This window comes from Ostrea edulis, chromosome 2, assembly GCF_947568905.1.
Source record: "Ostrea edulis chromosome 2, xbOstEdul1.1, whole genome shotgun sequence".
Lineage (NCBI taxonomy): Eukaryota > Metazoa > Mollusca > Bivalvia > Ostreida > Ostreidae > Ostrea > Ostrea edulis.
Window position 1 is genome coordinate 10,662,783 of NC_079165.1, and position 12,839 is coordinate 10,675,621.

Consider the following 12,839-nt stretch of genomic DNA (forward strand, 5'->3'; position numbering starts at 1 on the left):
GTCAAAGAACAAGCGGCTGTACAAATCGCTGTTGCTGCTGAGGAGACGGTGAGGGAAGAAGTCTCCATTGAAGCAGTGTCTAAAGAGCAACCCGAAATTGAAATAGTTGTGAAAATCCCAGAGGAGAAACCCTCTGCGGAAGTCAAAGCAGAACTGGGTGTGGACGAAACCCCGGAAGAGGTGAAGGAGGAAGTCGAGGCGGAGTTTGCTCCCTCCGACGAGGCAGCAGAGGAAGTGGGTGTTGAAATCGCACCTGAGGAAGCTGCCGAGTTGGCCGAGACCGAAATCACTGAGGAACTGAAACCTACTGAAACACCCAAAGAGACCGTGGGTGTAGAAATCACCGCTGCTGAAACAGTGGAGTCACTGGAAGAAAAACTCATTGTTGAAATCCCCGTCAAAGAACAAGCGGCTGTACAAATCGCTGTTGCTGCTGAGGAAACGGTGAGGGAAGAAGTCTCCATTGAAGCAGTGTCTAAAGAGCAACCCGAAATTGAAATGGTTGTGGAAATCCCAGAGGAGAAACCCTCTGCGGAAGTCAAAGCAGAACTGGGTGTGGACGAAACCCCGGAAGAGGTGAAGGAGGAAGTCGAGGCGGAGTTTGCTCCCTCCGACAAGGCAGCAGAGGAAGTGGGTGTTGAAATCGCACCTGAGGAAGCTGCCGAGTTGGCCGAGACCGAAATCACTGAGGAACTGAAACCTACTGAAACACCCAAAGAGACCGTGGGTGTAGAAATCACCGCTGCTGAAACAGTGGAGTCAGTGGAAGAAAAACCCACTGTTGAAATCCCCGTCAAAGAACAAGCGGCTGTACAAATCGCTGTTGCTGCTGAGGAGACGGTGAGGGAAGAAGTCTCCATTGAAGCAGTGTCTAAAGAGCAACCCGAAATTGAAATGGTTGTGGAAATCCCAGAGGAGAAACCCTCTGCGGAAGTCAAAGCAGAACTGGGTGTGGACGAAACCCCGGAAGAGGTGAAGGAGGAAGTCGAGGCGGAGTTTGCTCCCTCCGACAAGGCAGCAGAGGAAGTGGGTGTTGAAATCGCACCTGAGGAAGCTGCCGAGTTGGCCGAGACCGAAATCACTGAGGAACTGAAACCTACTGAAACACCCAAAGAGACCGTGGGTGTAGAAATCACCTCTGCTGAAACAGTGCAGTCAGTGGAAGAAAAACCCACTGTTGAAATCCCCGTCAAAGAACAAGCGGCTGTACAAATCGCTGTTGCTGCTGAGGAGACGGTGAGGGAAGAAGTCTCCATTGAAGCAGTGTCTAAAGAGCAACCCGAAATTGAAATAGTTGTGAAAATCCCAGAGGAGAAACCCTCTGCGGAAGTCAAAGCAGAACTGGGTGTGGACGAAACCCCGGAAGAGGTGAAGGAGGAAGTCGAGGCGGAGTTTGCTCCCTCCGACGAGGCAGCAGAGGAAGTGGGTGTTGAAATCGCACCTGAGGAATTTGCCGAGTTGGCCGAGACCGAAATCACTGAGGAACTGAAACCTACTGAAACACCCAAAGAGACCGTGGGTGTAGAAATCACCGCTGCTGAAACAGTGGAGTCACTGGAAGAGAAACCCACTGTTGAAATCCCCGTCAAAGAACAAGCGGCTGTACAAATCGCTGTTGCTGCTGAGGAGACGGTGAGGGAAGAAGTCTCCATTGAAGCAGTGTCTAAAGAGCAACCCGAAATTGAAATGGTTGTGGAAATCCCAGAGGAGAAACCCTCTGCGGAAGTCAAAGCAGAACTGGGTGTGGACGAAACCCCGGAAGAGGTGAAGGAGGAAGTCGAGGCGGAGTTTGCTCCCTCCGACGAGGCAGCAGAGGAAGTGGGTGTTGAAATCGCACCTGAGGAAGCTGCCGAGTTGGCCGAGACCGAAATCACTGAGGAACTGAAACCTACTGAAACACCCAAAGAGACCGTGGGTGTAGAAATCACCGCTGCTGAAACAGTGGAGTCACTGGAAGAAAAACTCACTGTTGAAATCCCCGTCAAAGAACAAGCGGCTGTACAAATCGCTGTTGCTGCTGAGGAAACGGTGAGGGAAGAAGTCTCCATTGAAGCAGTGTCTAAAGAGCAACCCGAAATTGAAATGGTTGTGGAAATCCCAGAGGAGAAACCCTCTGCGGAAGTCAAAGCAGAACTGGGTGTGGACGAAACCCCGGAAGAGGTGAAGGAGGAAGTCGAGGCGGAGTTTGCTCCCTCCGACAAGGCAGCAGAGGAAGTGGGTGTTGAAATCGCACCTGAGGAAGCTGCCGAGTTGGCCGAGACCGAAATCACTGAGGAACTGAAACCTACTGAAACACCCAAAGAGACCGTGGGTGTAGAAATCACCTCTGCTGAAACAGTGGAGTCAGTGGAAGAAAAACCCACTGTTGAAATCCCCGTCAAAGAACAAGCGGCTGTACAAATCGCTGTTGCTGCTGAGGAGACGGTGAGGGAAGAAGTCTCCATTGAAGCAGTGTCTAAAGAGCAACCCGAAATTGAAATGGTTGTGAAAATCCCAGAGGAGAAACCCTCTGCGGAAGTCAAAGCAGAACTGGGTGTGGACGAAACCCCGGAAGAGGTGAAGGAGGAAGTCGAGGCGGAGTTTGCTCCCTCCGACGAGGCAGCAGAGGAAGTGGGTGTTGAAATCGCACCTGAGGAAGCTGCCGAGTTGGCCGAGACCGAAATCACTGAGGAACTGAAACCTACTGAAACACCCAAAGAGACCGTGGGTGTAGAAATCACCGCTGCTGAAACAGTGGAGTCACTGGAAGAAAAACTCACTGTTGAAATCCCCGTCAAAGAACAAGCGGCTGTACAAATCGCTGTTGCTGCTGAGGAAACGGTGAGGGAAGAAGTCTCCATTGAAGCAGTGTCTAAAGAGCAACCCGAAATTGAAATGGTTGTGGAAATCCCAGAGGAGAAACCCTCTGCGGAAGTCAAAGCAGAACTGGGTGTGGACGAAACCCCGGAAGAGGTGAAGGAGGAAGTCGAGGCGGAGTTTGCTCCCTCCGACAGGGCAGCAGAGGAAGTGGGTGTTGAAATCGCACCTGAGGAGGCTGCCGAGTTGGCCGAGACCGAAATCACTGAGGAACTGAAACCTACTGAAACACCCAAAGAGACCGTGGGTGTAGAAATCACCGCTGCTAAAACAGTGGAGTCAGTGGAAGAAAAACCCACTGTTGAAATCCCCGTTAAAGAACAAGCGGCTGTACAAATCGCTGTTGCTGCTGAGGAGACGGTGAGGGAAGAAGTCTCCATTGAAGCAGTGTCTAAAGAGCAACCCGAAATTGAAATGGTTGTGGAAATCCCAGAGGAGAAACCCTCTGCGGAAGTCAAAGCAGAACTGGGTGTGGACGAAACCCCGGAAGAGGTGAAGGAGGAAGTCGAGGCGGAGTTTGCTCCCTCCGACAAGGCAGCAGAGGAAGTGGGTGTTGAAATCGCACCTGAGGAAGCTGCCGAGTTGGCCGAGACCGAAATCACTGAGGAACTGAAACCTACTGAAACACCCAAAGAGACCGTGGGTGTAGAAATCACCTCTGCTGAAACAGTGGAGTCAGTGGAAGAAAAACCCACTGTTGAAATCCCCGTCAAAGAACAAGCGGCTGTACAAATCGCTGTTGCTGCTGAGGAGACGGTGAGGGAAGAAGTCTCCATTGAAGCAGTGTCTAAAGAGCAACCCGAAATTGAAATGGTTGTGAAAATCCCAGAGGAGAAACCCTCTGCGGAAGTCAAAGCAGAACTGGGTGTGGACGAAACCCCGGAAGAGGTGAAGGAGGAAGTCGAGGCGGAGTTTGCTCCCTCCGACAAGGAAGCAGAGGAAGTGGGTGTTGAAATCGCACCTGAGGAAGCTGCCGAGTTGGCCGAGACCGAAATCACTGAGGAACTGAAACCTACTGAAACACCCAAAGAGACCGTGGGTGTAGAAATCACAGCTGCTGAAACAGTGGAAAAGAAACCCACTGTTGAAATCCCCGTCAAAGAACAAGCAGATGTACAAATCGCTGTTGCTGCTGAGGAGACGGTGAGGGAAGAAGTCTACATTGAAGCAGTGTCTAAAGAGCAACCCGAAATTGAAATGGTTGTGGAAATCCCAGAGGAGAAACCCTCTGCGGAAGTCAAAGCAGAACTGGGTGTGGACGAAACCCCGGAAGAGGTGAAGGAGGAAGTCGAGGCGGAGTTTGCTCCCTCCGACAAGGCAGCAGAGGAAGTGGGTGTTGAAATCGCACCTGAGGAAGCTGCCGAGTTGGCCGAGACTGAAATCACTGAGGAACTGAAACCTACTGAAACACCCAAAGAGACCGTGGGTGTAGAAATCACAGCTGCTGAAACAGTGGAAAAGAAACCCACTGTTGAAATCCCCGTCAAAGAACAAGCAGATGTACAAATCGCTGTTGCTGCTGAGGAGACGGTGAGGGAAGAAGTCTCCATTGAAGCAGTGTCTAAAGAGCAACCCGAAATTGAAATGGTTGTGGAAATCCCAGAGGAGAAACCCTCTGCGGAAGTCAAAGCAGAACTGGGTGTGGACGAAACCCCGGAAGAGGTGAAGGAGGAAGTCGAGGCGGAGTTTGCTCCCTCCGACAAGGCAGCAGAGGAAGTGGGTGTTGAAATCGCACCTGAGGAAGCTGCCGAGTTGGCCGAGACCGAAATCACTGAGGAACTGAAACCTACTGAAACACCCAAAGAGACCGTGGGTGTAGAAATCACCTCTGCTGAAACAGTGGAGTCACTGGAAGAGAAACCCACTGTTGAAATCCCCGTCAAAGAACAAGCGGCTGTACAAATCGCTGTTGCTGCTGAGGAGACGGTGAGGGAAGAAGTCTCCATTGAAGCAGTGTCTAAAGAGCAACCCGAAATTGAAATGGTTGTGGAAATCCCAGAGGAGAAACCCTCTGCGGAAGTCAAAGCAGAACTGGGTGTGGACGAAACCCCGGAAGAGGTGAAGGAGGAAGTCGAGGCGGAGTTTGCTCCCTCCGACAAGGAAGCAGAGGAAGTGGGTGTTGAAATCGCACCTGAGGAAGCTGCCGAGTTGGCCGAGACCGAAATCACTGAGGAACTGAAACCTACTGAAACACCCAAAGAGACCGTGGGTGTAGAAATCACAGCTGCTGAAACAGTGGAAAAGAAACCCACTGTTGAAATCCCCGTCAAAGTACAAGCAGATGTACAAATCGCTGTTGCTGCTGAGGAGACGGTGAGGGAAGAAGTCTCCATTGAAGCAGTGTCTAAAGAGCAACCCGAAATTGAAATGGTTGTGGAAATCCCTGAGGAGAAACCCTCTGCGGAAGTCAAAGCAGAACTGGGTGTGGACGAAACCCCGGAAGAGGTGAAGGAGGAAGTCGAGGCGGAGTTTGCTCCCTCCGACAAGGCAGCAGAGGAAGTGGGTGTTGAAATCGCACCTGAGGAAGCTGCCGAGTTGGCCGAGACCGAAATCACTGAGGAACTGAAACCTACTGAAACACCCAAAGAGACCGTGGGTGTAGAAATCACCTCTGCTGAAACAGTGGAGTCACTGGAAGAGAAACCCACTGTTGAAATCCCCGTCAAAGAACAAGCGGCTGTACAAATCGCTGTTGCTGCTGAGGAGACGGTGAGGGAAGAAGTCTCCATTGAAGCAGTGTCTAAAGAGCAACCCGAAATTGAAATGGTTGTGGAAATCCCAGAGGAGAAACCCTCTGCGGAAGTCAAAGCAGAACTGGGTGTGGACGAAACCCCGGAAGAGGTGAAGGAGGAAGTCGAGGCGGAGTTTGCTCCCTCCGACAAGGAAGCAGAGGAAGTGGGTGTTGAAATCGCACCTGAGGAAGCTGCCGAGTTGGCCGAGACCGAAATCACTGAGGAACTGAAACCTACTGAAACACCCAAAGAGACCGTGGGTGTAGAAATCACAGCTGCTGAAACAGTGGAAAAGAAACCCACTGTTGAAATCCCCGTCAAAGAACAAGCAGATGTACAAATCGCTGTTGCTGCTGAGGAGACGGTGAGGGAAGAAGTCTCCATTGAAGCAGTGTCTAAAGAGCAACCCGAAATTGAAATGGTTGTGGAAATCCCTGAGGAGAAACCCTCTGCGGAAGTCAAAGCAGAACTGGGTGTGGACGAAACCCCGGAAGAGGTGAAGGAGGAAGTCGAGGCGGAGTTTGCTCCCTCCGACAAGGCAGCAGAGGAAGTGGGTGTTGAAATCGCACCTGAGGAAGCTGCCGAGTTGGCCGAGACCGAAATCACTGAGGAACTGAAACCTACTGAAACACCCAAAGAGACCGTGGGTGTAGAAATCACAGCTGCTGAAACAGTGGAAAAGAAACCCACTGTTGAAATCCCCGTCAAAGAACAAGCAGATGTACAAATCGCTGTTGCTGCTGAGGAGACGGTGAGGGAAGAAGTCTACATTGAAGCAGTGTCTAAAGAGCAACCCGAAATTGAAATGGTTGTGGAAATCCCAGAGGAGAAACCCTCTGCGGAAGTCAAAGCAGAACTGGGTGTGGACGAAACCCCGGAAGAGGTGAAGGAGGAAGTCGAGGCGGAGTTTGCTCCCTCCGACAAGGCAGCAGAGGAAGTGGGTGTTGAAATCGCACCTGAGGAAGCTGCCGAGTTGGCCGAGACCGAAATCACTGAGGAACTGAAACCTACTGAAACACCCAAAGAGACCGTGGGTGTAGAAATCACCGCTGCTGAAACAGTGGAGTCACTGGAAGAAAAACCCACTGTTGAAATCCCCGTCAAAGAACAAGCGGCTGTACAAATCGCTGTTGCTGCTGAGGAGACGGTGAGGGAAGAAGTCTCCATTGAAGCAGTGTCTAAAGAGCAACCCGAAATTGAAATGGTTGTGAAAATCCCAGAGGAGAAACCCTCTGCGGAAGTCAAAGCAGAACTGGGTGTGGACGAAACCCCGGAAGAGGTGAAGGAGGAAGTCGAGGCGGAGTTTGCTCCCTCCGACAAGGCAGCAGAGGAAGTGGGTGTTGAAATCGCACCTGAGGAAGCTGCCGAGTTGGCCGAGACCGAAATCACTGAGGAACTGAAACCTACTGAAACACCCAAAGAGACCGTGGGTGTAGAAATCACCGCTGCTGAAACAGTGGAGTCACTGGAAGAAAAACTCACTGTTGAAATCCCCGTCAAAGAACAAGCGGCTGTACAAATCGCTGTTGCTGCTGAGGAGACGGTGAGTGAAGAAGTCTCCATTGAAGCAGTGTCTAAAGAGCAACCCGAAATTGAAATGGTTGTGGAAATCCCAGAGGAGAAACCCTCTGCGGAAGTCAAAGCAGAACTGGGTGTGGACGAAACCCCGGAAGAGGTGAAGGAGGAAGTCGAGGCGGAGTTTGCTCCCTCCGACAAGGCAGCAGAGGAAGTGGGTGTTGAAATCGCACCTGAGGAAGCTGCCGAGTTGGCCGAGACCGAAATCACTGAGGAACTGAAACCTACTGAAACACCCAAAGAGACCGTGGGTGTAGAAATCACCGCTGCTGAAACAGTGGAGTCAGTGGAAGAGAAACCCACTGTTGAAATCCCCGTCAAAGAACAAGCGGCTGTACAAATCGCTGTTGCTGCTGAGGAGACGGTGAGGGAAGAAGTCTCCATTGAAGCAGTGTCTAAAGAGCAACCCGAAATTGAAATGGTTGTGGAAATCCCAGAGGAGAAACCCTCTGCGGAAGTCAAAGCAGAACTGGGTGTGGACGAAACCCCGGAAGAGGTGAAGGAGGAAGTCGAGGCGGAGTTTGCTCCCTCCGACAAGGCAGCAGAGGAAGTGGGTGTTGAAATCGCACCTGAGGAAGCTGCCGAGTTGGCCGAGACCGAAATCACTGAGGAACTGAAACCTACTGAAACACCCAAAGAGACCGTGGGTGTAGAAATCACCGCTGCTGAAACAGTGGAGTCACTGGAAGAAAAACTCACTGTTGAAATCCCCGTCAAAGAACAAGCGGCTGTACAAATCGCTGTTGCTGCTGAGGAAACGGTGAGGGAAGAAGTCTCCATTGAAGCAGTGTCTAAAGAGCAACCCGAAATTGAAATGGTTGTGGAAATCCCAGAGGAGAAACCCTCTGCGGAAGTCAAAGCAGAACTGGGTGTGGACGAAACCCCGGAAGAGGTGAAGGAGGAAGTCGAGGCGGAGTTTGCTCCCTCCGACAAGGCAGCAGAGGAAGTGGGTGTTGAAATCGCACCTGAGGAAGCTGCCGAGTTGGCCGAGACCAAAATCACTGAGGAACTGAAACCTACTGAAACACCCAAAGAGACCTTGGGTGTAGAAATCACCTCTGCTGAAACAGTGGAGTCACTGGAAGAGAAACCCACTGTTGAAATCCCCGTCAAAGAACAAGCGGCTGTACAAATCGCAGTTGCTGCTGAGGAGACGGTGAGGGAAGAAGTCTCCATTGAAGCAGTGTCTAAAGAGCAACCCGAAATTGAAATGGTTGTGGAAATCCCAGAGGAGAAACCCTCTGCGGAAGTCAAAGCAGAACTGGGTGTGGACGAAACCCCGGAAGAGGTGAAGGAGGAAGTCGAGGCGGAGTTTGCTCCCTCCGACAAGGCAGTAGAGGAAGTGGGTGTTGAAATCGCACCTGAGGAAGCTGCCGAGTTGGCCGAGACCGAAATCACTGAGGAACTGAAACCTACTGAAACACCCAAAGAGACCGTGGGTGTAGAAATCACCGCTGCTGAAACAGTGGAGTCACTGGAAGAGAAACCCACTGTTGAAATCCCGACCAAAGATCAAGCGGCTGTACAAATCGCTGTTGCTGCTGAGGAGACGGTGAGGGAAGAAGTCTCCATTGAAGCAGTGTCTAAAGAGCAACCCGAAATTGAAATGGTTGTGGAAATCCCAGAGGAGAAACCCTCTGCGGAAGTCAAAGCAGAACTGGGTGTGGACGAAACCCCGGAAGAGGTGAAGGAGGAAGTCGAGGCGGAGTTTGCTCCCTCCGACAAGGCAGCAGAGGAAGTGGGTGTTGAAATCGCACCTGAGGAAGCTGCCGAGTTGGCCGAGACCGAAATCACTGAGGAACTGAAACCTACTGAAACACCCAAAGAGACCGTGGGTGTAGAAATCACCGCTGCTGAAACAGTGGAGTCAGTGGAAGAAAAACCCACTGTTGAAATCCCCGTCAAAGAACAAGCGGCTGTACAAATCGCTGTTGCTGCTGAGGAGACGGTGAGGGAAGAAGTCTCCATTGAAGCAGTGTCTAAAGAGCAACCCGAAATTGAAATGGTTGTGGAAATCCCAGAGGAGAAACCCTCTGCGGAAGTCAAAGCAGAACTGGGTGTGGACAAAACCCCGGAAGAGGTGAAGGAGGAAGTCGAGGCGGAGTTTGCTCCCTCCGACAAGGCAGCAGAGGAAGTGGGTGTTGAAATCGCACCTGAGGAAGCTGCCGAGTTGGCCGAGACCGAAATCACTGAGGAACTGAAACCTACTGAAACACCCAAAGAGACCGTGGGTGTAGAAATCACCTCTGCTGAAACAGTGGAGTCATTGGAAGAGAAATTCACGATTGAAAATGAGGAAACAGTTGTGAAAATTGCACCTGATTATGAAATATTGAATGTCTTGTCTAAATCTGACCTAAATAAATCAAATAGGTCACATGATATGAGTGTGGTTGATAGTACAGATCAAGACTTTGATTTCAATTTAAAAGAAAACTTAATATCATCCAAAAAAGATAGTGTAAATGTGTCAGAAACTATACATGAGGGTAAGGATGAAATGCCTTTTGAAAAATCGAGGTCAAGCGCTCAAACTCTGGGCTCTGAGAAGGGAGAAGAAGGTATCAAGCTGCTGTTGCAGTGGCTATTGCTTTGTTTAGGCAGCTTGGAAACGCTGATGAATATTAAATATGTTGGTTATATTCTTCATATTTAGTTGAATGCCATTTTTATTCATTACACTTTTAACTGAGTGTCATTCTATTCATTGCATGGCTTTTTATTTTTCAGTTGTTACATATAGTACATAGATTTGAATTTTTATTTTTATATGAATGGTTTGACATTAATCAGGATTCTTTTAAAGAAATTTAGCTCCTGCAGGCAATATTGTTGTTCTTATTTACAAAATAATAATTATTATAGTGTTCTTTGAACAGTTTGGATTTACTTTCATTTATTGATGAACTGTTTTCTATGCATGACATTGCATGTACTATCTTCTGGGTGTATACATTTTTTCAAAATTTCAAAAATATTTCTGATTTTAGAAAAACATAAGAAATCATCTTTGTTAGTAAAATTAGTATTTTATGCCAGGAAGATTTTATGGTTTTGGTAATGTAGAATTTTATTTAGGAATCAAGAAAACATAAGCAGGGTTGGAATGGATCAAAGAGGTTTTGAAAATAGAGTAATAGGTTAAACATAAACAACCACCAAAAGTTTACAGAAACTAGATACCCATAGAAACAGATTTTAGATTTCTTACTAGCTTTAGACTGGTTGTACAAATTCACTGCATTAGATTCTTAAGATAACAAAAGTCTAGAACAACTTGACTTTTATATACTCAAACTTGTTAAATTAGAAGAAATACTGTTTGAAAAGGTCATTTCATTCCTCCCTTTACTTGGCTTTATTATAAACTGTAGTCCTTTCTTAAAGACATAGTTACATTACAAAGTCTTTATCTTTTAAAATGTTGATAAACTGCTCAGTGGATTAAGGTCTTAGGTTAGCCATTTGTAGACCATGAGCCCGAGTCTAGCAGGGTTAGCTCAGTGAATTAAAGCATTAGGTTAGCAATCTGTGGACCATGAGCCCGAGTCTAGCAGGGCCTTTGATTTCTCTGTCTGTTTTTACACTGAAATTGCAGTGTTTCGTGAAGTAAGGTAGATTTGGATTTTACAATAACCATAAGGTTATTATATACATACCTTATAGTTTTTGTCGGTTATAATTTTCTTTGGTGTGTAATTCCTTCATACCATACATGTTTTAAAAGTAGGATTGACCACTCAGGGGCTCATTGTCCACATTTAATTATACCTATCGGAATAGGGTCAAGCAGTTTCATTACATTTTACTTTTTATTTTCATTCATTTTTCTATTGGTTTGTATAATATTTTGTATATTTACTAACAATTGATACCTATGAACAGTTTTCAATCAAAAGTGAAAGATAGATATCATATTTATATTACCTTAGTTTTAGATTGCAGTGATGTAGATAGCAGAGTTTAATTTATTTATATTAATGTATGCAAAGTTTATACTTATTCTGTTAGCAGAGAAAACTTTTTTTCTTGATTATTTTTTTGTAGTTTTGATTTCTTTTTATTAAAAGTAATATTTGATTTTCAATATTTTCAGAAAAACATGTTGAACACATTGATACTGAGTTTACCTTGAAAGATACATTATCTGAGAAAGAAAAACAATATGGTGTGTATATAGCTCTCTCTCTCTCTCTCTCTCTCTCTCTCTCTCTCTCATTGAGCCTGAAATTTTCGGTTTTGAATATGAGTGATCTTCTTTCACCTTGACCTTGTTTCTTGCAGAAGAGGAGAAGGAATCAACTTCAGATGAAGACAAAATACAGTCTCCAACTCCTTTTGGTGATTTCATTTTTATCCAATGGAAATATTATTTTGCTCCTGATATATGAACAATTTTACTTACTTAGAATAATGTTGGGTTTTTTTTTCATTTTTTTTTAATATATTGGTTTCATTTGTTTTTGAATAGTTGTGGAAGAAAAAGTAGAGAAACAAGCACCAGTGGTAATCTCCCCTTTGAAGAGCCTCCATTCCTCCGACGGAGAAGAGGCCCGTCTGGAATGTCAGATCACTGGATCACCCAAACCAACTGTCACCTGGTACAAAGAAGGCCAGGTCATCGTTAATTCTGAGGAGTTTAAAATATTCTATGATGAAAACAATCTGTGTTCTCTCTTCATATCTGATGTCTATCCTGAGGATGCTGGGAAATATTCTTTGGTGGCTCAGAATGAACTTGGCACTGCTGAAACAACAGCTGAGCTCTTTGTGGCAGGTATGCAACACTACAAAGATTTCTTGTTTCTGTTACATGAATCGGTCTATTTCCAAGAAAACTAAGTATTGAGATGCATATTTAATTCTATAATGACATTATTGTTGGGGTAGCTCTCGAAAGTTATTTATTTCCGTTTCAGCACCAGATGAAATTTTGGAGGATGACTCTATTGCCCCAGCTTTCACACAAAAACCGAAATTCCAGACTGCCTCCATCAGTGAAACTGTGACCTTTGAGGCTACTGTTGTAGCTAACCCACAACCAGAAATTCGGTGGTCCAGGGAAAACACTGAATTAGTTCCAACTGACAAAGTGAAAGTGACAATCGATCAGAATGGCAACATCTATCACACCACGCTGACTCTGTCAGAGGTAGACGCAGAAGACGCGGGGACATTCAAAGTTCTGGCCACAAATGACCAGGGTGAAGCCAGCATCTCAGTCTCTCTGCTTGTCAAAAGTAAGTCTTCGTGAAAGAAAGATAGAAATAAAGAACATCTAAAATTCACATCCATGAGTGTGTCTAGCTACTAAATTTTTTTCTGTGTATTTCAGAACCAGAGGGACCACAAAGGGTTGACTTCAGAGACTCATTAACAACAGAAGTGTAAGCATCATTTAGTACTTTTATTTTTATCATATACCAAGAGGTTCCTTATGATAAAATTACAGAGTAACAAGAGAATATTTATGGAATTAATTCTTTTTATATTCAATACAGAGAATGAGTGTGATCCACAAGTCCATTAGTCAGAGTGCATGTGTCAGTGGACTTGTGACTTGTTTGATTCCTGGTTCTGTAGATTCCTTACTTTATATGAGTACTTAACAGCACAAAATTACCCGTAGACGTTAAATCGAAAGAACAAGAATTCATCAGTGAACTGTTCATCAAG

At 46.8% G+C, this 12,839-nt stretch overlaps 1 protein-coding gene and 1 pseudogene across 2 annotated transcripts in view; both read left to right on the forward strand.

Annotated features, from left to right (window-relative positions):
* The window catches only part of LOC125678963 (titin-like), a 294,828-nt gene that overhangs the window by 126,042 nt on the left and 155,947 nt on the right, over positions 1–12,839 (forward strand). For both annotated transcript variants that reach the window (XM_056156077.1, XM_056156078.1), the window contains 5 exons: positions 11,260–11,331; positions 11,448–11,504; positions 11,635–11,940; positions 12,083–12,403; positions 12,499–12,550. In XM_056156077.1, coding sequence (XP_056012052.1) covers positions 11,260–11,331; positions 11,448–11,504; positions 11,635–11,940; positions 12,083–12,403; positions 12,499–12,550 — 808 coding nt within the window. The remainder of the gene's footprint in view (positions 1–11,259; positions 11,332–11,447; positions 11,505–11,634; positions 11,941–12,082; positions 12,404–12,498; positions 12,551–12,839) is intronic.
* Positions 3,244–6,239, forward strand: LOC130052077 (titin-like; annotated as a pseudogene).